Source organism: Triplophysa dalaica, chromosome 13 (genome assembly GCF_015846415.1).
Source record: "Triplophysa dalaica isolate WHDGS20190420 chromosome 13, ASM1584641v1, whole genome shotgun sequence".
NCBI lineage: Eukaryota > Metazoa > Chordata > Actinopteri > Cypriniformes > Nemacheilidae > Triplophysa > Triplophysa dalaica.
Window position 1 is genome coordinate 19,650,972 of NC_079554.1, and position 24,712 is coordinate 19,675,683.

General features: G+C 35.1%; 2 protein-coding genes across 3 annotated transcripts; both read right to left on the reverse strand.

The window, feature by feature from the left end:
- Positions 1-1,568: 1,568 nt before the first annotated feature.
- LOC130433975 (plasminogen-like) lies at positions 1,569-10,138 on the reverse strand. The gene is made up of 18 exons (XM_056763784.1): positions 10,001-10,138; positions 9,873-9,902; positions 8,666-8,780; positions 8,471-8,589; positions 8,213-8,375; positions 7,857-7,966; positions 7,629-7,723; positions 6,435-6,600; positions 5,954-6,088; positions 5,524-5,638; positions 5,327-5,445; positions 5,074-5,236; positions 3,775-4,017; positions 3,021-3,098; positions 2,754-2,894; positions 2,316-2,422; positions 2,082-2,227; positions 1,569-1,955 (listed from the first exon to the last, which is right to left on the reverse strand). The coding sequence occupies exons 1-18, from the start codon at positions 10,047-10,049 to the stop codon at positions 1,794-1,796; spliced, it is 2,256 nt and encodes a 751-aa protein (XP_056619762.1). The 5' UTR covers positions 10,050-10,138; the 3' UTR covers positions 1,569-1,793.
- Positions 10,139-15,742: 5,604 nt separating this feature from the next.
- LOC130434478 (plasminogen-like) lies at positions 15,743-19,081 on the reverse strand. Of its 2 annotated transcripts, none has more exons than XM_056764672.1 (6): positions 18,930-19,081; positions 18,807-18,836; positions 17,857-17,977; positions 17,657-17,775; positions 17,404-17,566; positions 15,743-16,346 (listed from the first exon to the last, which is right to left on the reverse strand). In XM_056764672.1, exons 1-6 carry the CDS (start codon positions 18,976-18,978, stop codon positions 16,211-16,213), a joined length of 618 nt encoding a protein of 205 aa, XP_056620650.1. In that variant the 5' UTR covers positions 18,979-19,081; the 3' UTR covers positions 15,743-16,210. The 2 variants fall into 2 exon arrangements, with proteins under 2 accessions (XP_056620650.1, XP_056620651.1); XM_056764673.1 differs by having other exon boundaries at positions 15,744-16,346; positions 17,857-17,971.
- Between the last annotated feature and the right edge of the window lie 5,631 nt (positions 19,082-24,712).

Consider the following 24,712-nt stretch of genomic DNA (forward strand, 5'->3'; position numbering starts at 1 on the left):
GTAAGATTTTTCTTCCAGATTTGGGTATTTGCGACAACTGCGTGTTTCTAACCTGACAACTGTTCGTTCCATCTTGTTTTGCAGTACCGTCCCAGAAAGGCTGACCCTGATTCAGTAAATAGGACTAGGTTTTATTATCCCACTATTTCAGCACAGTTAAATTTTGCCAGAATCAGAATTTAGGCGAATATCACTTATTGTCTTTATGAGCGTAGTCTCTGTGTTGTTATGCAGCTGGAAACCAAATTGAAATTTATCCAGATATCCATTTGATATGATATTTAGTTCAGTAGCTGAATAAAAACAACATTTTCAATAATCTTGCCAATAAAAGGAAGATTTGATATCAGTCTATAGTTCCTCAATATGATGTTATCAAGATTGTGGCCCTAATAGACTAGTTACTTTTCTGTCAATCATTGTTTAATAGAGGACATGAACTGTGTGCTGTTTGTTGATCAATATATTTTGAACCAGCATTACTGTTACTGATCATGTGATTTGTCAGAATTAGACATTTGTGTCTTACGTAACTTTAAGCTGTTTGTTTGCGGAGTGAATCTAAGGGCTTTAAAGATTAATGAAGTGAACTAGGATTGAACAGTAATAGTTTCACATACTTTGAGGTGTAATGTGCAAAAAGATAATCTATGGCTGAGTTTTGTTTCAGTTTTGTGTTTACATTACGTTTTATTGAGTTCATTTGTATTGTCGTGACATCTAATACTTGTCATTAATCTTTTAAAGTTGCTTGATTTCCCCTTGACTATATGAACCATGTATCTACATTTACGCATTTGGCAAGCACTTTTTTCCAAAGCAACTTACATTGCGTGATACTTTACATTTGTACTTGAGTATTTGCTATCCCTGGGATCGAACCCATGATCTTGGCGTTGCTGGCATCATTCTCTAGCCACTGAGCTACAGGAAAGCTACAAGTAAGAATAATTTTGCATATAAACCTCTTTTTGTAGCAGTTTCACTATAAACTACAGTGCAATATCTGCCGAAATACATCAAAACAGAAACCAGCTCAGCAAACAGACCCTCTGGCAAAACTTCAGACTTTAGCCTGATGTCCAGCATCATAAAGTAAACAAGCAGAGCGACGGGAAACTTCTTTGAATTGGAAACTTTGTAATTGAATAAATACAATAACAAAATGTACACATTTAAAAAAAGCATGGCATAATGTAAATAAGTCATGTGAATACTCAATTTTGGACAAAGATGTCAGATAGAACCTTATAATTCTAAGGCGACGACTTACATGTTGTCATCCATCATCTGATGTGAAGTTTATAGAATATACCATCTTGGTATTTCATCCAAAATGATCCCGTAGGTTGTTTCAATTGTTATTGTGATGCCATAAATGATAGATCTAACTATCCAGCAGACTTAGACGTCTACTATCTGATATGAAAAGGGAAGAACAGCAGGAAACTTATCTTACTGGAACAATTCAACTATTAAATGATTACATAAATCATTAAAAATGGAGATGCGAGGTTTCAAAAGGACAGCCGCGATACACAGAACATGAACAGTAACTTTAAAACAGCTTTTGTATCATAATAATTTTATTCTATAGAGAAGATGTACATTTAAATTCTAATGTATATCCCATTATACATTTGTGTTCAAGATTTGCAAATATGCATTTGGCTTAAATTGCTTTATATTATACTTTTGTTTCTGACTATGTGCAATCCTGTGGGATCGAAGCCTTGACCTTGGCATTGCTTGTGCCATGATTTTACCACTGAGCTACAGAAAAGCTAGATGCATCATTTTTCTTTCAGGGTTTGTTCAATCCAGTTGATAAACTTAGAGACTCGGACGTACACTCCAGGTTTCTTAGCATCAGCACAACCAATACCCCATGATGTCACTCCTTGAAGAACAAACTTGTTCTGTGCTTTGCAGACGAGAGGTCCACCGCTGTCACCCTAAATTGGTGAAAATAAAATGCACATGAGGCGTAAAATTTCACGACTAAACTGGTTACAATTCATACTCGTTGTTTATCAACATTTGTAGGATATATTGTTTGATCTTTGGTGCATGTTTCTAACCTGACAAGAGTCTGTTCCGCCCTCTTTGTGTCCAGCGCACATCTCGTGTTCCTTTATGCGGCCTTTCAAAAATGACGGATTGTTGCAGAGTTTGTTCTCAATTATTGGTACGCTGGCCTCTTTCAGGTAACCCTTTCCACCAGTTCCTGAAGAAAAGGAAAGCTTGAAGCTACAGGATATAATCATTTAAGTAAAATAAGATATAAATGTTGTGAAATCTGTTTTGCCACCTACCCTGTGTCTCTCCCCAGCCTGTTATAAAGCATTCAGTACCGTCTGGTACAATATAGTCCTTTTCGGGTAGACAAGCAAGCGATACCTGATCATTAAGTACTGCAGGCCTAAAATAAGACACACTTTATTGTGAGTTTGCCTTTATGATGTCATTCAAAATAACCAATCGCGTCCAGTGTAGACAGAGTTTTGCTCTAAATTTGGCTTTGAACATTTGAGAGCTTAACTCTTAAAGTGAAGCGTGTCCAGTATTTTCTGCCTAACTAGTGCTAGGCCTTTCAGCTTGACTTGGAGAAACTATTTTATCATTCAATAAATGAGAGATATGACTGTTACAGTAGCTCACCTTTTCTCTTTTTTATCAATGCGTTTTTTTAATTTGCGATGGCTATACTACTGTCACAGACATCAACAATATATAACAGTGAACTCTCTAACCTGTCTAGCTTTATAAGGGCAATGTCAGTTCCAGATGGTTCCATAACCATTTTAATAACACCTCGTTCCTGTTTGGATGATTCAGACCCATTTTCTGTGCGGATTCCGAGGAAGATCTTGTAAAAAGATGGACTTGGAGACCTGTGTAAAGGTAGGTAAACATTTCATCATTTGATGGTTTAACTTCTAAACCTCCCAGTGTTTTTTACTTTTGCCTTTATATACCCTCTAATATTGAAATACTCATATTTAAAAATGGTCACTCACTCCTTAAGGCAATGTGTTGCGGTGAGGACCCATTGCGGATCAATCAGAGTTCCACCACACCAGTGAGATTTCTCAGGACTATGACAGAAAAGAGTTAGTTGGTAAAATCTATCCTCCAGCTGAAAGTCAGTGATGTAGTACACAGGCAGTGACAAACATCTTATCTAATTTATTTAATTTGAATAAACCGTTAAAAAGCAACAACATAAACAAACGTTCCACACTTTTGTGGCCTGAACATTACTTCAGCTACTCATCCGCAAATAATAAAATTCCTGTTGATTATTTCTGATAACAAGCTAAAGAAATCGAGTACAACCGATACTTGGCTAAACTTGTCTCGCCAATATTTTGAATTTAGACCGCGATACCAATTTCAACTCAAGATCAGACCAATAAACAAACACAGACCGGAAGCTAACTTCGGGCCAGGCGCGTCGTCTGATGAAACTGTCTATATCACTATTTCATTAGAATTTCACATTATTCATTTGAATTTTACATTATACATTTAATGCAAAGGAATACCATGGATTGTTTACATTTCACACAATGAATTCAATCAAATTTTAAGCCCTATGGATGCAAAAATCCATAAATTCAGGATCTTGACTAAATAAATTAATAGTCATCAGATGACTCAAATAAATACATATTCTAAACGCTCTAGAACCAGAGCTGTTTATGGAGCATGTTATGTAAATTATTATGCATTAGTATTAAGCACAGAGACATAGGAGTGAAATTTGTGTACCCTTTTCTAAGACTGATCTGCCAAGGCCAGGAGTGGGGTTCAGAAACACATCCCCCAACAACATGCCACAAGCAACTTTTTGTTTCTATTGCTGGCTGTCCACATTTCAGATACAGACCAGATTTAGGTTGGTCATCACATTTGGGCACATTGCAGTGTTCCCAGCGGGTCTTGGGGTCTGTGGTGAAACACCAGGGCATTCTGTCATTATCAGGGTTCCTGCAGTAGTTCTCTTTAAGACCTCTGGAATGAAATGATTATTCAATAGGTTACGTAAAAATGAAAGTTCTAATATTCTGGTTTCATGTAAATGAATAAAGTAACGCAACAAAGAATATATTTTAACATATTTTGGATAAAAATTTACGAAAAAAATGATTTTCAAATACTTCAGTCACTACGTAAGACTTATGATAATCTTTGGAACACAAATTAAGAAAGATAGTTTAAATATGTTCCAAAGGCTCTCTGATTCCCTTCTTTGATTGTGTTTACATGGACAGTCTCACTCCGATTATGTGTAGTAATCTGAAAACAAGTAATGTCATTTAAACACATAAAACATTTTTCTTTTATCTGGGAAAGCTCATAAACGTTAGACCCGCTTGGCAGAGGTAGTGTGCTCTTGTCTGACAGCGTATTAGGAAAAGTCTCAAACGGAAGTTAAGTTACAGTAAAATAATTCATGTAAGTCTGCTCTCGAATAATGCAGTTAATGTAGCAAAAGTTAAATGAAAAACTATTGTTGGACATGAGAAGAAATACAGCTTCTGAAATCCTGGCAAGTCTCAAACTTCCATGTAAATGCAGTTTTATGCATGTAAACAGTGTGAAAACTGTTTTTTTTTATAAGCTGATTTTTGATAGATTTCCATTTATTTTGACCCTGAAAACACACTCTTAGACAGCATTGCAATATACACTCAATGCACAAAAAAATGTATTCAGACATTGTTAAAAAGAAGTAGCGTGCTCTTGTGAACTCATGTTGGAGACTGAGGCGGAAGAGAGGAAATTGTTGAATATTTTTTTACTCCCCAGAATTTTTTTTTTTCTCGTCGCTTCATAAAATTAAGGTTGAGCTAATGGAGCCACATGGACTATTTGCAATGTCTTTACTAACTTTTGTTCTTTGAGTGATGGTTCGTTGCTGTCTATGAAGCGAATCAGACAGCTTTTTGACCTCATCAAAACTATCTTAACTTGTGTTCCAAAGGTGAACAGAGGTCATGGAGTTATCGTACGAATTCAAGGTGAGTATTCATGATATAGTGTTTTTTATTTCCCTTTAATGCTTACTTGCAGGGGTAGTTGTCTGGAGTTATGTCATGTTTGTGAGGTGTTTGAGATGCCCAGCTCTGGCAAGTTTTCCCTGATTTGGTAACAGAAACAGTTCCCCTGTAAGAGCTTCCATCTCCAGTAATACAGGTGAGCTCTGGTACAATTGTGGACGGTTCAGTTCCTACAAGAGAAAGAAAATCAATAATTAATCTAATTATAAAAAGCTGATTATTTGAAACAGTGATTTCAGGCTGACACGAGTGAATCTTACTACATCGGGGAATAGAGCAGAACTCCCAGCGTTTGGACGGATTTGAGGAATAGCACCAGGGCCTGAGCTCTCCATCAGGGTTCCTGCAGTAGTTCTTCTCCAAGTTCTCCTCAGGGTATCTACAAAACACATATTTTGTGTACTTGTACTAAGTGGACAATATTTCAATGCTCAGTAGGTAAATGCTAGTTTCTTACTTTGATGGCATGTATTTATTTTTTGGATCTGAGTCCCAGTGTTGGCAGGTGTATCCACTCTCAGTGGTGGAGATGATGCCTCTGTAGTAGTCACCTCTGCAGTGCATACAATCTTCTACATGTATACAAGAGCAGATTCAGGAGTAAGAGATATGATGTGCACATTGTTTACTTTTTTTCGGTCTGATTTTCTACTTATACTACAGTACTTGCATGTTTAAGTTTGTTTGTCCACAACGTAAATATTTTTTATTTGTTTGTATGTAAACTCCTTTCGATATTTATATTTGAACCACTCTCTTATTATGATGGGTTAACTGTAATTAATTATTATTCATTTTTATGTAGAAAAATATTTAAAAGTGAGTAAGTTACACCATATATTTGATATACTTCTGCCGAATCTTATTTAATTTCCTTCAATACAGACCAGGTTCAGGTTGGTCATCACATTTGGGCACAGTGCAGTTTTCCCAGCGGGTTTCGGTGTCTGTGGTGAAACACCAGGGCATTCTGTCATTATCAGGGTTCCTGCAGTAGTTCTCTACAAGCCCTCTGGAATGAAATTGTTTTTAAAATTAAATCAATAGGACTCTGAAAATTTAAAAAAAAAAATTGATTTTGAAATTCTAAAGTTTTTAAATTCATTATAAAATTCATTATAAAATTTATTATAAAATTCATTATAAAATTCATTATAAAATTAAAATTCATTATAAAATTCTAAGAGTTTGAGCTCTCCTGGCGTTGCTAAGCAATAATGCGCCACGCTAGAGGTTGACATGAGACTGCATTTTCAAACCTCTCCCACTCCCAAGATAAAAATGGGGGAAAGTCCCGTCCCAATCCCAGAAGAATGACTCCTATTCCCTCCCACTCCCGTGGGTTCACCCTCTATGAACTGAAAATACCTTTCAATAACTCGCTACTAGATTTATTAATGCTGTGATCATCTGTGTCTCCATCTTCACTGAGCTTGTCTTTATTGGTTGGTTGGTTCTTGTCATATGACCTGCCGTGCACTTGTGGCACTCTGAAAAGTTTAAATATTTTCATCTCGATGCGGTGCCGCCACCCCTAGAAAAACGGGATCGCGACAGCATCGCTCTCTTTTTGAGCGTGCATGTTGCGCGTCCACATTTAAAATAACGAATATGCGAAATGTGAATGGCCCCTTTAAGGGCTAGTTTAATGAAGTCATTCTATAACCATATGACCTTGGATCATCTTTGGAACATAAAATAAGATAGTTTTGATAGTCAAAAAGCCTTCTGATTACCTTCATAGACAGCAACATCACTCAAAGCGCAAAAAGTTGGTCAAGACATCGTCCAAATTGTCTATGTGACTTAAGTAGTTAAAACTTAATTTTATGAGGTAAATAAAATACTTGTTGTTGGCAAAAAAAAATATTGAATAATTTCCTTTTTTCCATCTTCCGTCTCCACTGCCCATCCACAAGAGAAGGCGACAAATTTTAACAGTGTTTTTTCTAACCTATTTGAGTGTAAAATGCGTTGCCGTCTATAATAGGATCAGAAAGCTCCAAAGACAAATTCAGTGCCGGCCCTACCTAATAAGCGATATAAGCAGTTGCATGGGGCCTCCGTGGCCACTAGGGGGCCCCTGCCTTGCGTGAAAATGTCATTTACTTGTTCGTTGTGTCAGTGTCAATCATCATGTGCGTTAGCTTTAAACTGTGCAAAGATTAAAAAGGAAAAGACGGAACTATCAGTCTGGTCCAGAGAAGAGGAAGAAGAGGAAAGAAGATAAGAAAAGAAAGGATCAAGAAAAGGGCCGAGCACGTTTTTGCTTTCCCTACGCAGGATCGCCTCTGCAGCGAGAATGAGATATGCATGAACAAACAGTGTTTCCAAGAACTAACCACTTATGGACATTGTTTGAGCAATTATGATTCAAAACGCTTTGACTGTATGGAAGTATATACACAGATGGATTTCAGCAATTTTAATTATAGTGATGCTGGTGTGTAGTTTTAACTGGTCGAGTTCACCCCCTATTACGCACATTTTGTTTTCTGCCAACAGAAAAGTAGATTAAAACCTATTTTTTGTGTATTTGGGTGTATTGTTTCAATATAAAGCTGTATACGACTGGATAGAGAGTCTCTTCTTGCTGTGAGGCAACATCATTCCAAATATTTGCATCATTCCATCATTTTGATGAGTTAATTCTTTTTCTAAAATGTAGAAAATATAAAACAATTAAGTAGAAGAATATGAATAACTGTGTAAGTTAGTAAGCCATATATCTCATTTATTGTTTGCAAATCTTATTTCATTGTCTACATTACAGACAAGGTTAAGCTCTACCTCGACATCTGGACACATTGCAGTATTCCCAGCGGGTCTCGGGGTCTGTGGTGAAACACCAGGGCGCTCGGTCATTACCAGGGTTCCTGCAGTAGTTCTCTGCAAGACCTCTGGAATGAAATGATTTTTTATATATAAGCAATGGGTCAAGTAAAAATTTTAATTCTTACATTTTGGTTTCATGTCGGTGCTGATAGATGTGATATAATATACTATCTTGTTGTTGATCCAAAATGATATTGTAGTGTTGTTCCATCTTGTAAATGTGCCAAAAATCATCATATTGTGTTTTGAAAAGATGATGAATTACATGACATCATTTTCATTCTTTGATGAGCTCAGTCTTTAATGCTTACTTGCATGGGGAGTTGTCTGGAGTTCTGCCATGCGTGTGAGGAGTTTGAGATGTCCAACTCTGGCAAGTTTTCCCTGATTTGGTCACAGAAACAGTTCCCCTGTAAGAGCTTCCATCTCCAGTAATACAGGTGTGATCTGGAACTATTGCGGCTGGTTCAGTTCCTACAAGAGAATGAAAAGCAATAATTAATATTGTGATACAACAATAAACTGAATATTTGACACTGTGATTTCAGGCTGACACGAGTGAATCTTACTACATCGGGGAATAGAGCAGAACTCCCAGCGTTTGGACGGATTTGTGGAATAGCACCAGGGCCTGAGCTCTCCATCAGGGTTCCTGCAGTAGTTCTTCTCCAAGTTCTTCTCAGGGTATCTACAAAACACACATTTTGATTAACTTAGGTTCTAATATTTCATTAATGCTCTGTAAGTAAGTGATAGTTTCTCACGTTGATGCCGTGTATTTATTTAGTGGATCAGAGTCCCAGCGTTGGCAGGTGTGTCCACTCTCAGTGATGGAGATGTTGCCTCTGTAGTCGTCTCCTCTGCAGTGCATACAATCTTCTGCATGTATACAAGAGCAGATTCAAGAGCATGAGATATAACTAAGTCATTGTCATTTTTTATTTTTTGTTATGTCTTATTTTCTACATATACTATTTGAATGTTTACCTTTATTTTTGTCCACAACACAGTAATAATAATTCAGAAATTTCATGGTTGTATAGGATAATGTTTGGGAGACGGAAAAATAAATTGACACTTATCCGAAATATATTGACATGCAGAAAATACAAGATGTCCAGAAATGTTTATTTAGTAATATCTAAACATTCAAGTCATAATAAAACATAATCATCAAGCAAACGATGATTCACACACATCACATACTCTTGAATATGCTCTTGTATATCTTGTAAATTGTAATAACTGAACAGTGATTAAATATGTGTTTGAAATGGATGATTTTAACTACGTCAGAGTAGCCAAAAGAACCCAGCACTGACGAGAACTCCTTCAATATATTGATACAATGACGATAAAACATTCTGCAAATTCTAAGGAGATTAGAATTGTTATTAATATTTAACCTTACTTTCATACATTTACATTATTCCATCGTTTTGACGAGTTTACTCTTATTCTAAAATGTAGAAAATGTGAATAAGTGAGAAAGTATGCAAATGTTTCAAAACCATCACTTTTGAAAATAACTTCTGTAAAAAGACAATATTAAAAAAATTATATATATTACATCAATAAGATATACATATGTGCTATGTTTGCTCTTCTGTTTAATGTTGGTCAAAATAAACATGTGTACTCCAAATGGTCTTCAAGGCGATGCCATAAGAACCATATTTTAAACAGAAAAAAAAATGTAACCTCTAAAAACAAAATATTTAATTAGATGTTAAAGGTTCTTTGTGACACAAAATTGTTTCATCTACTGCATTGTGACATTATTTATTTTTTAGTTAGTTAGTTATGGTGATTCAGGAAATAAACTGGATATTTAAGTGGTTTCGGCTATGTGCCTAGAATCAATAATCTTTTTTTATCTTTATATATTTAAATATAAATGAAGTATTGGGTGTAAGAAATTAAACAGTTGAATGGACATAAAAATCCTTCAGTAAGACTTCATACACTTACCTGTACTTTCAGTGTAGTCCGTTAGGAAAACTGGAGGTAACATAATTCATCAGATTATTTACATCCAGATCAAATGAGCATTCTTAATAATAGAAATGGACTTTAAAAGAACTCTTATGAATGCTTACCAGAGAAGAGGAAAAGACAAAATAAAAGATCTGCTTTTTGAACCTCCATGTGGAAGCGTTGACAAGCAAACTAAGTTCAGAGGTTCTGAATGTGACTATAACAAACATCACCCTGCACTCAGACATCTATCAATTATTATCTTAACAAGGACATGGTCCAGGTCATAATATGTCTTTCAGTCAATGGTTTCTCAACTTGGAGAATGTTTAGTAAATTAATATAATTATATTTCTGTAACATGAATAAAAATGTAAAATTGCTGTTCTAAAGCGATTTTTTTAAACATCAACGACGATAATAATAATAATCTCTTATTTCAATACAGGATTTTATATATACATTCATATGTTATTATATATAAATGTAACAAAAATATTTTTTAAATGGGCACAGTCATACACAGTTACGTCAATAAGTGTCTAATCAAGGACATAGACTGTGATACTAGTATGTGTTTGTCAATCAATATGTATTGAACGCATCATTACTGTTACTGATCACATGATTTGTGAGAAGTGGACATTTTCTTTTGAGATAAATTGTGTTACGTCACATTAAGCTGTTTGTTTAATGACTCGTTTCTTGTCTGGAAAATAAATCCTACAGGTTAGGAATGACATGAGGTGGGTAAACGATGAAACAGTTTTAGTAACAGTAATTATAAATTTAACATTTAGTCGTGAACGCCAACAAGCACAGTATAGAAAGCTACATTTTGTATTTTGCACATTCTAGCAAAATTCAAAAGTTAAAATCAAAAGTAAAAAATGCTGTATATGTGTTTGTTGAACCACATTTTATAAAAAATTGTGTGGTGTGGAGATCTACTATTTTCAAATACTACATAAGTTACAAAGCTTTTGGGAAATGGTAGTCTAAGATGATTTGTACAATTGTTTTATGATGCACGTAGCCTTTAGATGATTTTGGGAAACGCAGCCCAGGTCATAAGATGTTTGTCAATCAATCATTTCTGAACCCGCCACTATTTAGCAGAATGTGAAAAACATGGCAAAATAAAATTGTTTTGAAACTCCATTGAGCTACACTATTTAAATAGCAAGGAAACGATCACCCTCATTTTAGATATGTGCTCCAAATAACTTTTCTGCACAGACGGACAGGTTTCAGGGCTTTTATACAATTGTTACGGACCTCGCAAGAAGAGGAAAAAACGTTTAAAGAGAATACCTTTCAGGGGAACGACGGGTACGCAGTAAACCAGATTCTTTTGGAAAAATATATTATGTTTATTGAGACATTATATAAGTCTTATACATCACGTCTTAATCACCCACCGTTTGGTATGACTTCACCAGGGCCCATGACCAATGCAGATATGATTCACAGAACAACACTATACTCTAGTGGTTATATCTTTGAGTAGTATTTCTGAGGGAAGACACAATATTAAAGTCGCTGAAGATTCAGTGATTGTGTCTCTCTTCTGAGTTCGATGACAGCCACGGTCCAGTGGTTGACCATTTTTACTCATTGATGTGATGCCATTTTATAATATAAATTCCCCCCCAAAAAAGGAGATGATCATTGAATTTCGCAATAAGTACTCTGAATCTGCTTTGTCTGTTTGCCTGTTGTCATAAAGGGGCAGCAGGTACAAGATATGAATCAATATAAATATTTGTGGACTGTTATTGATGATAAATCGAATTCTGAGGCAAACACAAACATGATCAAAGGAAAGCGTTACAGCGAACATATTTTCTGATGAAATTTCATAGTTTTAAAATTGCTTTGTCTTTTATGAACATGTTTTATTTAATTTATTTAGAGTTTCTCAGTTGTTGCAAATCATTGCGACATTTACAATATTTTGATCTCAACAATTTTGCAGTAAAATATCTAAAACCCACTAGCCAAGTGTTATATATTTTGTTCAGCAAGTACATTAGTCATTAGCAGACGCTTTAATCCAAAGCTAGTAACAAAGAGTTAGGGAGCACCAAGCGATATGTCATACAGGAGCCATAATACATTAGGTGCCAATACAAAGTTACTGGTTTCATCTACAGCTAGACCACTACCTGTTGAGAGAAAGGGTTAATTTTTTTCTTTTTTTTTGTCTGTCAGGTATTAACAGAAGAGTTGGGTTTTAAGTAGTTTTTTTAATGTTGTGGGAGATGTGGTTGACCGGACAACGTTTGGAAGAATGTTACACCAGGAAGAAGTTGTGAAGCAGAATGAGCGGGAACACAATTTACTGTCCTTATGAGAAGGCAATACAAGACGCCGCTGGTTTGCTGAACGCAGGGATCTTGATAGGGTGTAGGAGTGCAGGAGGGTGTGAAAGTAAGCCGGTGCAGATCAAGTGATGGTCCGGTGATGACTTGAATCTGATACCGGCTTTGACCAGTAGCCAGTGGAGAGAGATGAAAAGGGGTGTGACATGAGCCCTTTTGGGCTGTTTGAAGACGAGGCGTGCTGCTGCGTTCTGAACCAGCTGGAGCAGTTTGATACAGGAAGACCAGCAAGGAGAGCATTGCAGTAATCCAAGTTTAAGATTACCAGGGCTTGGATAAGGAGTTGTGCCGCATGGTCAGTGAGATAGGGTCTCACCTTTCTAATGTTGAATAAGGCGTATCGGCATGACCGTGTTGTCTTTGCAATGTGATCATTGAAAGACAGTTGTTCATCAAATATGACTCTGAGGTTCCTGGCTGTATTGGAAGGAGTGATTGTGGTATTTCCATGAGTAAATTTATCTATTCAAACCATTGCTGAGCATTTTCTGTATAAAACTGAAGTTTAGCAAAGTCTGTTTGAAGCTGCCCCGGCTTATGAGGTCATAAATCTGTAACCAATCACATCAACTCACTTGACATTGTGGATCAGTAATTCGAGCCATAGATATGCAAGGATGACATACATTTGGTGCTGAAATGATCACTGCACTGTTGTGTCAGCTCTCACTTTCTGTTTTAGCTGTGTTTGGCTGCATATTCATGTGTCTGTCCTGTAGATATTTTTGGGGGATATAGCTGGATAAATAGGTTATAAATTGCATGTTTATATATTTAATGACTCTCTTTTTTCTGTGGAACACTAAAGAAGATATTTTGAGAAATAATGTCTCAGTGGTTTTGTGTCTATACAATGGAAATCAATGGGGACCAATGTTGTTTGGGTACCGGCGTTTTTCTAAATATTGTCTTTGGTGTCAGGCAGAAGAACGTCATACAGGTTTAGAATGTTGGTGAATACATGGAAAAACAATTGTTCATGTGTCTTGAATTAATGTTGCCACAGTATTATTTTTCCCAAGTGTGCAATATACTTGCATGCTGTCATTCATCATCTGATGTGAAGGTGATTGATCTGATGGTTAAGCTATTTTTTCATTGATCTAAAATCACGTGTTTTACTGGTGTATGTGTCATTTTATGTGTAACTTGGTAAAATTGGTAAAATACAAAATAAACACTGGGGACTGTGTACACATGTGACCTTTTTTTCTTTTTTTTTCAAATTTGAGCATACACAATATGAGCTGTAACTTCTGTATCGTAATTTTATTTGTACACAATAGTTATTCATTTAAATGTCATTGCATAGCTTATGTTTGTGATTTAAAAAAAATCATGGTTTGTTGAATCCAGTCGATAAACTCAGAGGTTCGGACGTACACTCCAGGTTAGCAACAGCGCAACCCTTACCCCATGATGTCACTCCCTGAAGAACAAACTAGTTCTGTGCTTTGCAGACCAGAGGTCCGCCACTGTCACTCTAAATTTGTAAGAACAAAATGCACACAAGGTAAAAGATTCCTGTAAAGTCTTTACATGACTGCAAAATAAACAAAGTATCAAAATTGGAATAATCTCATTAAAAATAAGAATATTCCATTCAGACTCTGGACTTTTAATTGCCTTGTCCCAGAATTGAATAAAAGGAAATAATTTCATCTTAAATAGTTGGAATGTAAAATGAATTAAATACATGCAGTGCTTCTGATCCATTTAACCAAAATGGAGTATAATTTGTGACCCTGGACAACAAAAACCAGTCTTATGGGTCAATTTTTCGAAATTTACATTTTTACATCACCTTAAAGCTGAATAATTAACATTTCTATTGATGTATGAGTTATTAAGGATAGAACAATATATGGCAGAGATACAGATGTTTATAACTCTGGAATCTGAGGGTGCTAAAAAAACGGAACATTGAGAAAATCGTCTTTTAAGTTGTCCATCAGAGGTGCTGTAGCAGGCCTTAACAAAAATAAAGTTTTTAAGTATGTAGGGTTGGAAATTTACAAAATATCTTCATGGAAACGATCTTTACTTAATATCCGCGATACCAAGCTCAACTCAAGACCAGAACCATAAACAAACACAGACCGGAAGCTAACTTCGGGCCAGGCGCGTCCGTTAGATGAAACTGTCTATATCACTATTTCATTTGAATTTACATTTTACATTTAATGCAAAGGAATACCATGTATTGTTTACATTTCACAAAATGAATTCAATCAAATTTTAAGCCCTATGGAATCAAAAATCCATAAATTCCGTTACTTGACTAAATAAATAAAGTCATCAGAGGACTCAATTAAATATATATTCTAAACGCTCTAGGACCAGAGCTGTTTGTGGAGCATGTTATGTAAATAAATAAATAAAAAGCACACGACATGAAAGAATAAAACAATCGTTTAAATGTGTTATAAAACGCTTACCCCCCTCCGGTGGTCGGTTGCTCTGACTGACATGGTGACGAGTAACGTTATAGTGAAGCAGGCGCTAAAGCCGCGTTGTTTTCTTTCAGTTTCAAAAGGATTGTCGGTTTTATATGTAGTCTACATGTCATATATTTCCATCCGAGCAGAAGAAATTTCTTCCCTGTCCCTGGCACGCTACTGTTCACTGCTGTTCTCAGAGATGTTTCCCGCAATTCCTGCTTTTCTTAGGAATTGACTAGTTTGAAAACTCCCGCTCTGGCTCTGCTGCTCGCACTAGTACCGTCACTTATAGCCGTTACGACGAAAGTGCGCCAAATTTAAATTTGCAGCGTCTGATTGGATGATGGAAGTCTTACGCAACTATTCAACCTGGTCGCACCAATTGCGTATAAATAACACGCTGTTGCATTATCGTCTAATACATACGCCAAATTGCAATTTTGCGTGCATATGATACGCCAATGTTTGCTTCTACCTGGGTGGAGAGCAGCCATTTTAAAACGTATATGAAGAGGAAACACTGAAATAATTAAAATAATACTGTTAGGTTTAGGGTTTGGGTTAGGGTAGAGGTTATAATATGCACGGACGCTAACATTAGGTTTAGGTTTGGGTTAGGGGACAGGTTAATGAGACAAATTTTTAATATACAAACACGCTAATAGGCGTATTATGCACGCGAAATCGCAATTTCGCGTCCGTATTGTACGATAATGCACAGCGCGTGTTATTTATACGCAATTGGTGCGACCAGGTTAAATAATTCCATCATCCAATCAGACGCTGCAAATTTTAATTTGGCGCACTTGCATACGAATGGGGGGAGAGTTCTAGGCTACGTTTGATTTCAGATGAATTACAATATTGTTGTTTCAACTGAAAATACTGCCGTAGTGTAATATATTATTGAAATTATTACAAAATAGTACTATATGATGTATTAGCTATAGTGAATTGATAACATTCGGACATGTAAATGCTTTATTTTCATATTTAATAGGCAAAGTTTCAAAAACGTAATAGGATCTAGCTGTTTTAATACACACTATATTTACGTTGTCAAAATGCAAAGTTGTATGTTGTTTAGGTGAGAACAAAAATAAATGTCAAAATAAATTACATTTGTGTCTGTAGAATTTTCAGTTGACCTGTAAAATACCTTAAATGCTTAATGTCCTTCAACTACTTTTAATGACAAAGCAGTTTCAATTTTACATATGTTTTTACTTCTTTACATTTTGGGAACTGTAAAAATACTATAAATTCCTTTTTAAAAAACATAATATTTCTGTAACATAAAATTATGGTTATTTTCCAGTCATTTTAAAAGTAGTGTTTTTTGTACAGTAAATATTCAGTAAAACAATACAGACCATTGCCTGTAAAATTACATTAATTTTTTTCAACAGTGTGGCTGTGCACATTTCAGATCATCTGGTTGGAAAGAAATAGTCATATATCTTATATACTGTGGCCAAATCTTATTTCAAATGTTATTTTATTTCCATTAATACAGACCAGATTTAGGTTGGTCATCACATTTGGGCACATTGCAGTGTTCAAAGCGGGTCTTGGGGTCTGTGGTGAAACACCAGGGCATTCTGTCATTATCAGGGTTCCTGCAGTAGTTCTCTACAAGACCTCTGGAATGAAATGATTTTTCAACAGGTTACGTAAAAATGAAAGTTCTAATATTCTGGTTTCATGTAAACGAATAAAGTGATGCAATAATAGCAGAGCAAATAATATATTTTAATATATTTAGGATTGTTTTTATTGTTTTTTTTTCACATACTTCAGTCACTTCAGAAGACTTATGATTATCTTTGGAACACAAATTAAGAAAGAGAGTTTTAATGAGGTCCTAAAGCTCTCTGATTCCCTTCTTTGATTGTGTTTACATGGACAGTCTCACTCCGATTATGTGTAGTAATCTGAAAACAAGTAAGGTCATGTTAACTTATAAAATCGTTTTCTTTTATCAGGGAAAGCTCATAAACGCAAGACCCGCTCGGCAGAGGTAGTTTACGCCCATTACTCTGATTTCGTCTTGCATGAAAACACCTTTACAGGTTTCTCTCAGTTTTGTTTATGTGCTCTTGTCTGACAGCATTTTAGTAAAAGTCTCAAACGGAACTTACAGTGAAATAATTCATGTAAGTCTGCTCTCGAATAATGCAGTTAATGTAGCAACAGTTAAATGAAAAACTATTGTTGGACATGAGAAGAAATACAGCTTCTGAAATCCTGGCAAGTTTCAAACTTCCATGTAAATGCAGTTTTATGCATGTAAACACGATGATTTTTGATAGATAGTTTATTTTGTGCATCGAAACATACTCATAGACATATACATACACTCAAAGCGCAGAAAGCTAATAAAGACATTGTTAAAAAGAAGTGGCGTGCTCTTGTGAATACACATGGATGAGGCAGAAGAGAGGAAATCGAGAGGATCCTCGTCGCTTCATAACATTAAGGTTGAGCAAATGGAGTCACATGGACTATTTTCAATGTCTTTACTAATCATTCTTTGAGTGATGGTTCGTTGCTGTATATGAAGGGAATCAGACAGCTTTTTGACCTCATCAAAACTATCTTAACTTGTGTTCCAAAGGTAAACAGAGGTCATGGAGTTATCGTACGAATATAAGGTGAGAGTTCATGATATAGTGTTTTTTATTTCCCTTTAATGCTTACTTGCAGGGGTAGTTTTCTTCAGTTCTAGTATGCGTGTGAGGTGTTTGAGATGTCCAGCTCTGGCAAGTTTTCCCTGATCTGGTAACAGAAACAGTTCCCCTGTAAGAGCTTCCATCTCCAGTAATACAGGTGAGCTCTGGTACAATTGTGGACGGTTCAGTTCCTACAAGAGAAAAAAAATCAATAATTAATCTAATTATAAAAAGCTGATTATTTGAAACAATTATTTAAGGCAGACACAAGTGAATCTTACTACATTTAGGAATAGAGCAGTACTCCCAGCGTTCGGATGGATTTGAGGAATAGCACCAGGGCCTGAGCTCTCCATCAGGGTTCCTGCAATAGTTATCCTCCAAGTTCTCCTCAGGGTATCTACAAAACACATATTTTGTGTACTTGTACTAAGTGGACAATATTTCATTAATGCTAAGTAAGTAAATGCTAGTTTCTCACGCTGACGGTTTGAACCGACGTATTGGATCAAAGTCCCAGCGTTGGCAGGTGTGTCCACTCTCAGTGATGGAGATGTTGCCTCTGTAGTCGTCTCCTCTGCAGTGCATACAATCTTCTGCAGCTATTCAAGAGCAGATTCAGGAGTATGAGATATGAGCAAGTTTATCTAAACATTCAATTCATAATAAAACATAATCAAAGCAAACGATGATTCACTCACATCACATACTCTTGCATATGCTCTTGTATATCTTGTAAATTGTAATAACTGAACAGTGATTAAATATGTGTTTGAAATGGATGATTTTAACTACGTCAGAGTAGCCAGAAGAACCCAGCACTGACGAGAACTCCTTCAATATATTGATACAATGACGATAAAACATTCTGCAAATTCTAAGCAGACTTTAGATTTGTGATTAATATTTAACCTTATTTACATACATTAACATTATTCCATCGTTTTGACGACTTTACTCTTATTCTAAAATCTATGTTAACATTTTCATAATGTAGAAAAATATGAATAAGATAGTAAGTGACTGCAAATGTTTCAAAAACATAACATTGATAAGATGTGCATGGGTGAAAATAGCTTATGTTTGCTCTTTGGTTTCATTTTGGTTAAAATAAAAATATGTACTCCAAATTGTATTCACGGCGATGCCATAAGAACCATATTTTAAACAGAAAATATTTTTTTACCTCTAAAAACAAAATGTTAAATAAGATGTTAAAGGTTCTTTGTGACACATTTCAGCCAAAATTGTTTCATCTATGGCATTGTAACATTATTAATTTTTTATTAAGTTAGTTATGGTGATTCAGGAAATTAACTGGATATTTGTTTTTATCTTTATATATTTAAATATAAATGAAGTATTGGGGGTAAGAACTTAAACCAGTTGAAATGACATAAAAAATCCTTCAGTAAGACTTCATACACTTACCTGTACTTTCAGTGTAGTCCGTTAGGAAAACTGGAGGTAACATAATTCATCAGATTATTTACATCCAGATTAAATGAGCATTCTTAATAATAGAAATGGACTTAAACTCTTAAGAATGCTTACCAGAGAAGAGGAAAAGACAAAATAAAAGATCTGCTTTTTGAACCTCCATGTGGAAGCGTTGACAAGCAAACTAAGTTCAGAGGTTCTGAATGTGACTATAACAAACATCACCCTGCACTCAGACATCTATCAATTATTATCTTAACAAGGACATGGACCAGGTCATAATATGTCTTTCAGTCAATGGTTTCTCAACTTGGAGAATGTTTAGTAAATTAATATAATTATATTTCTCTCACATGAAGCTGTTCTGTAATTTTTCTAACAATCTTTTAAATTTTAAAGCAATTTTTATAAACCTCATAGACTATAATAATTATCTCTTATTTAAATAAAGCAATTTATATATATAAATACAGCAATTTATAAATACATTTATATATAAATGTAACCAATATATCATTTTTAAAATTGGCACATCATACACATTTACTTTTCAAGTCAATTATTTTGCAATCAGCTGCAGCTCATACAGAACGCTGCTGCCAGGACTCTGACCAGAACCCAAAAATCTGAGCATATCCATATCCTCAGGTCCTAACACTGGTTACCAGTTACTTTTAGAATCAACTTCAGAGTATTATTAATTGTTTGTAAATCACTCAATGGTTCAGGCACTCAATACATCTCAGATATGCTTATTGAATATAACCAAACAGACTTCTCAGATCATCAGGATTAAGTCAGAGATAACAAGGGTTCACTCAAAAGAAGGAGAGTCAGCGTTTAGCCATTACGCCATCCGTAGCTGGAATCTGCTTTCAGAAGACATCATACGTTCACCAACAGTAGCTACTTTGAAATCCAGATTAAAAACACACTTGTTTAGCTTTGCATTCACAACCTGAGCACAGTGCTAGTTTACATCAACTGCACTTCTATTTCTAATTTAATTTTCTTTTGCTCATAATCTTTATATATGTACAGTACACTCACATTTTTAATCAATTGTAATGCTGTTTTATTGTTTCCTAAAATCTAAAGTATTTGTGATCTTAAATCATTTGCATTTTAAAGATACGTCTTATTTGTCTCTGTCAATCATTTTATGTTAAGCACTTTGAATTGCCCTTGTGTATGAAACGTGCTATATAAATAAACTTGCCTTGCCTTGCCTAATTAATGACATAGACTGTGTTTGTCAATCAACATGTATTGAACGCATCATTACTGTTACTGATCACATGATTTGTCAGAAGTGGACATTTTCTTTTAAGATAGCTGGTGTTACATCACATTATGCTGTTTGTTTGTTTAATGATTGACTTGTTTCTTCTGTGGAATTCTTTTTTAGAAATAATGTCTCTGTGGTTTTGTGTCCATACAATGGAAATCAATGGGGGTCCGTGTTGTTTGGTTTTCAGCGTTTTTCTAAATATTTTTGTTGGTGTTGTGCAGAAGAAAATAAATCATACAGGTTTGGAATGAGAATACGTTTACATTTATGCATTTGGCAGACGCCAATTGACTTACATTGCATTGTATTATACATTTGTTTCTGACTATGTGCAATCCCCTGGGATCAAAACCATGATCTTGGCATTGCAAGTGCCATGATCTTACCACTGAGCCACAGGAAAGCTAGATACTGACATGAGGGTGAATGATGCAGTTTTTTTACAGTAACTATCCCTTTAATATGTAGTCATGAACGCCAACAAGCACATTATACAAAGCTACAGTTAAGACACAACAATTTTTTATTATTATTTGCTTTTATGCGTTGATGCAGTAATCTTTCACATCAGCGTTGCGTTAGGCATCATAAAATTATTATATTCAACAGCTCTGTATAACTATGTTCACTGTTACTTATTTTATTCTCTTGTATTTTCCTTGTCAGTAATATTGTAATTAATAATAAAAATATACGCTTAGACAATGTAAAGCTTCACACTAAAAAAGCCTAATGCACAGTTTGCCGGGGAGAGTATTCATTTCATTTGAGTTTGTTTACACTGCAAAATGACTAAACATTTAGATGTGGACAGGGCTTAGGTCTAGTTCCAGACTAAAGTGCACATTTGATAGGCCTACATCTTAACTGAGACATGCCTTCAAATATATCAGTGCCATTGATTTGTCCCAAGATGAACGACATATTTTTTGTTAGTGATGTTGTTTGTAACATACAGCATAGTTTTATTTTAATCTCAACCTCTAGGAAACTCCCTCATAATGAAATACAACACATAGTTAATACAAATAGAAGCTTTATGAATGTGTTTAAATAAGTGAAGTCAAAAATAACTTGTTAACACATGCAACTATTTTTTTCAGATTAACTCACAATTAACCCAGCATTTGTTTTATTTTTTGACATCCTTTTGCTGGTGTTACATTATACGATCACGCCTGTTATTGATACAAAGACTTTTTAACAATAACACACAAGATTATGCTTCAAAGCAATTTTGTCGAGTATCTTCATAAGCACAGACTTCTACGAGTTAATTAAAATAAAAAGAGTCCAAAAAGTTCCCATAAGTTTTTTTATCAGAACACAATTTGCTTAAACCATTAAAGTACAATAAACATTGGATAAAATCATAATTAAAAATATATATAATAAAAATAATAAAGGAAAGAAGGGGGAAAAAAAAGAGGCACACTAAAATGATGTCACATTCATTTGTTTTACAATCTTACAGTTTTACAATCTTGAGACTTTTTTCACTGTTAATTCTTTTTAATGTCTCTATAAAGTATTTAAAGTCACATTAGAGTTCCCATAAGTGAAAATGGGAAAGGCGTCAGATCTGCGTTGAGTCGTAGCTCTTAAAGGTGCTTAAAGGTTAATAACTCCTCTGACTTATGTTAATAAAAGAAATGAAAAGAAGAATTAGATGTGTTTTGTAGTTAATTGAGAATTCTTAATAGAGAATTTTGCTCTAAAGACTGTAAAGTGTTTGAGAACTTCATAATGGGCTTGTAAAGATTGTTTAAAGTTCAGTTAAATTTAAAGGTCTAAAAATGTTCAAGTTTTTGCTCTCAATATATGCTTCAATGTTGAATGGCTCAAATTCATAATTTTAGTGATCAGAGACATCACGTTTTGTGTAGGCTACTTGTACTAACTAAGCAATATTTCATGAATTCTCAGTAACTGCTCTTCGATGGATCGAAATGATGTTCGTGGGGATACTGAGAGTCCCAGTGTTGGCAGGTGTTTCCACTCTAGTTGATGGAGATCTTGCCTCTACAGTCTTCTCCTCTGCAATGCATCTTCTTCAGTAATTCAAGAGCATGAGTATGACATGACAGAATACAACCTTATTAAAAAACGAACACTTGAACATAGATCAGCGTGACAAGAACTAAAAAAAATGACAGAAACCATTTGAGGAGCAGTTTGGTTCACATCCCAAAGATGGAGAGGTTAGGCTAGTTTATGACCATTCCTGTGCCAGCCACCAGGGGGTGATCATATCACTTTGGCTTCAATTTTCAGGACACTGCTGCATACTTGTTAAATTACAATGACTGGACATGTGCATGCACATAAGAAATTGACTTTGGGTGCGTATCGGCTCCCTTGTTGAGTTTTTGGGGCACTGATCAGCGAATTGGCCATTTTAAATGCTGTCATTTGCAAAATCCTTCCAGTGCACTGACTAAGTTCGTTCCCTAAAAATATCCACAATGCAACGTAAAGGTCAGGGAGCATTGATGGTCTCTATGGCCGTTTCTCAATTCCATGGTTCTCGTGGAGACCGATCTTGCGTTAACAAACTTGGATGGACGTGCCGCAATGATTTCTTGGACTTCAAGGGGGAATTGCATATTGCAATTAATGTATAAAGATTTGGAACAACTCAAAGGTGAGTAAATGATGACAGATTTAAATTTTGGGGTGAACTGTCCCTTTAAACATGAGGTAATCTCAACCCCAGTCATTTGACAGAAATTTTACATTTTATTCTGTGAAGGTCAGTTTTGGACAAAGAATGATATTCACATTAAGCAATTCAACACTGTTATTTTCATTGTCAGATCGTAAGGCAGAAAAAGTTCAAAGAAAGAAAAATATTTGGGTAATTTCCTTTCTTGTAAAGATTGAATATTTGTTCTATGAAGGTTTGTTGTTTTGATCTGGTATCAACCTTCATTGTTTACAGTTACTATAACTACTAACAGTTAAGCTGTCAGTCACAGGGCTTGCTTGGCTGTGAGGATTTACAACACATGCGTACACTTTAACAAGGTTAAAGAAAAAAACTAAGTATGATTTAATGTTTCATGTATATTAAGGTGTAATGGCTTGTCTAATTTTGTTGTCTGTTTTAGCTTGGTTTACACTGACCTGTATTGAGTTAAGTTCTTCTTGCATTATAGGGACATCTTGTACTTGTTTCTGTCGTTAAGCTTGTAAAGTTATCTGCAGACAATAAGGATTTTACTCAAACTAACAAGCAAACCCTCTTTTTCAGCAGCTCTGCTAAACTCGAGGGCAATGTCTGCGGAAATACCTCAAAACCAAATTGTGATAGAAGCCAGCTCAGGTCAGCAAACAGAGCCTTTGACAAAACTTCAGACTGTGAGCCCGATTGTCCAGCATCACAAAGAAAACAGGCAGAGAGACGGGCAACCTCAGATGAATGAATCTGAGCGCAGTTACTCTTCGACCCAGGCGGCGCCACGTTTAATGTCTCAAAACTTCCCCGGAAGGGTTAGTCACAACTCTTTTGCATTTCACCTTAAACGTGTTTTAGCAAGTTTTTATTTATTATTAAAATGGGCTTTATTATCTTGTGAATCAACTGCCTGGGTGCCACCATAAGGTGGCGATATTACATTAGCACATCATATGTGAATATAGAAAATCAAAAAGTAGTTCTAGAGGATTTTTAATGTCATACAGTAGTTACTAGTTTACAGTCAATCTTAATTTATTGGTCAAGGACATGGACTTTGTTATATTTGTATGTATTGAACCCATCATTATTGTTAGTGATTTAGAGATTTGTTTACATCACATTAATTTGATTGTTTAATAAAAAAAACTATATATACTGTTAAAAAACTATATAAGAATAGGAAACATTAATGCATGGTCAGGTGGAGTGATACAGGGGCCCTTGTGTCTTCGTGTCGTGTATACCTCTATACAAAAGAAGATATTTTGAGAAATGTTTGTCCATACTGTACAATGGAAGTCAAGGCGGGACAATGTTGTTTGGGTGACAATATTCTTCATAATATCTGCTTTTATGTTCAGCTGAAGAAAGATATTCAAATGTTTCATTTTTGAGTAAACTATCCATTTAATATCTTATTCAAAATTACATTTTCAAGTAGGGATGGTAATGGAGCTAGAACAACATAAAAGAGGAGTTTTCTATTAACTTGTTGAATTTAAACAATTATGAAACGTTCACACTTAGAAAAGGTGCTTCAAGATAAAGGTATAGAAGACCCATTTATGGCTGAATGGTTTCTTAAAAAACTCTTGACACCAGAAGAGGTTTAATTGAGGTGGTTCTTTGGATTATAAATAGAAAGAAAAGGTTTATAAGAACCTTTGAGTAGATGGTTCATTGGGGGAACCATAAGGAATTCTCACAAAACCGCTGAAACAACATGGCAGTAAAAGATTTGACTCATAAAACACAGTTTGATAAAACAAAAAAAACATCATAATAAAGATAATTGGACTCTCTGCCTAGGACAAAAAATATTTTGACAAAGAATTAATTATTAATGTATTTTATTGCTTTGTCTGCTAAAACTCTTGTAAACGTAACGCATCCCGATGAGTGCATTATATGCTGTAATTTAAATAG

Excerpts from the sequence above, each read along its gene's own strand:
- LOC130433975 (XM_056763784.1), bottom strand. The coding sequence starts at position 10,049 with ATGGAGGTTCAAAAAGCAGATCTTTTATTTTGTCTTTTCCTCTTCTCT. Across the intron at positions 9,903-10,000 it reads TTGTCTTTTCCTCTTCTCTG|TTTTCCTAACGGACTACACT; the intron begins GTAAGCATTCAT and ends TGTTACCTCCAG. Across the intron at positions 7,967-8,212 it reads CCAGACAACTCCCCATGCAA|AGGTCTTGCAGAGAACTACT; the intron begins GTAAGCATTAAA and ends ATTTCATTCCAG.
- LOC130434478 (XM_056764672.1), bottom strand. The coding sequence starts at position 18,978 with ATGGAGGTTCAAAAAGCAGATCTTTTATTTTGTCTTTTCCTCTTCTCT. Across the intron at positions 17,978-18,806 it reads GGACTACACTGAAAGTACAG|CTGCAGAAGATTGTATGCAC; the intron begins GTAAGTGTATGA and ends GCTCTTGAATAG. Across the intron at positions 17,776-17,856 it reads CGTCGGTTCAAACCGTCAGC|ATACCCTGAGGAGAACTTGG; the intron begins GTGAGAAACTAG and ends TGTGTTTTGTAG.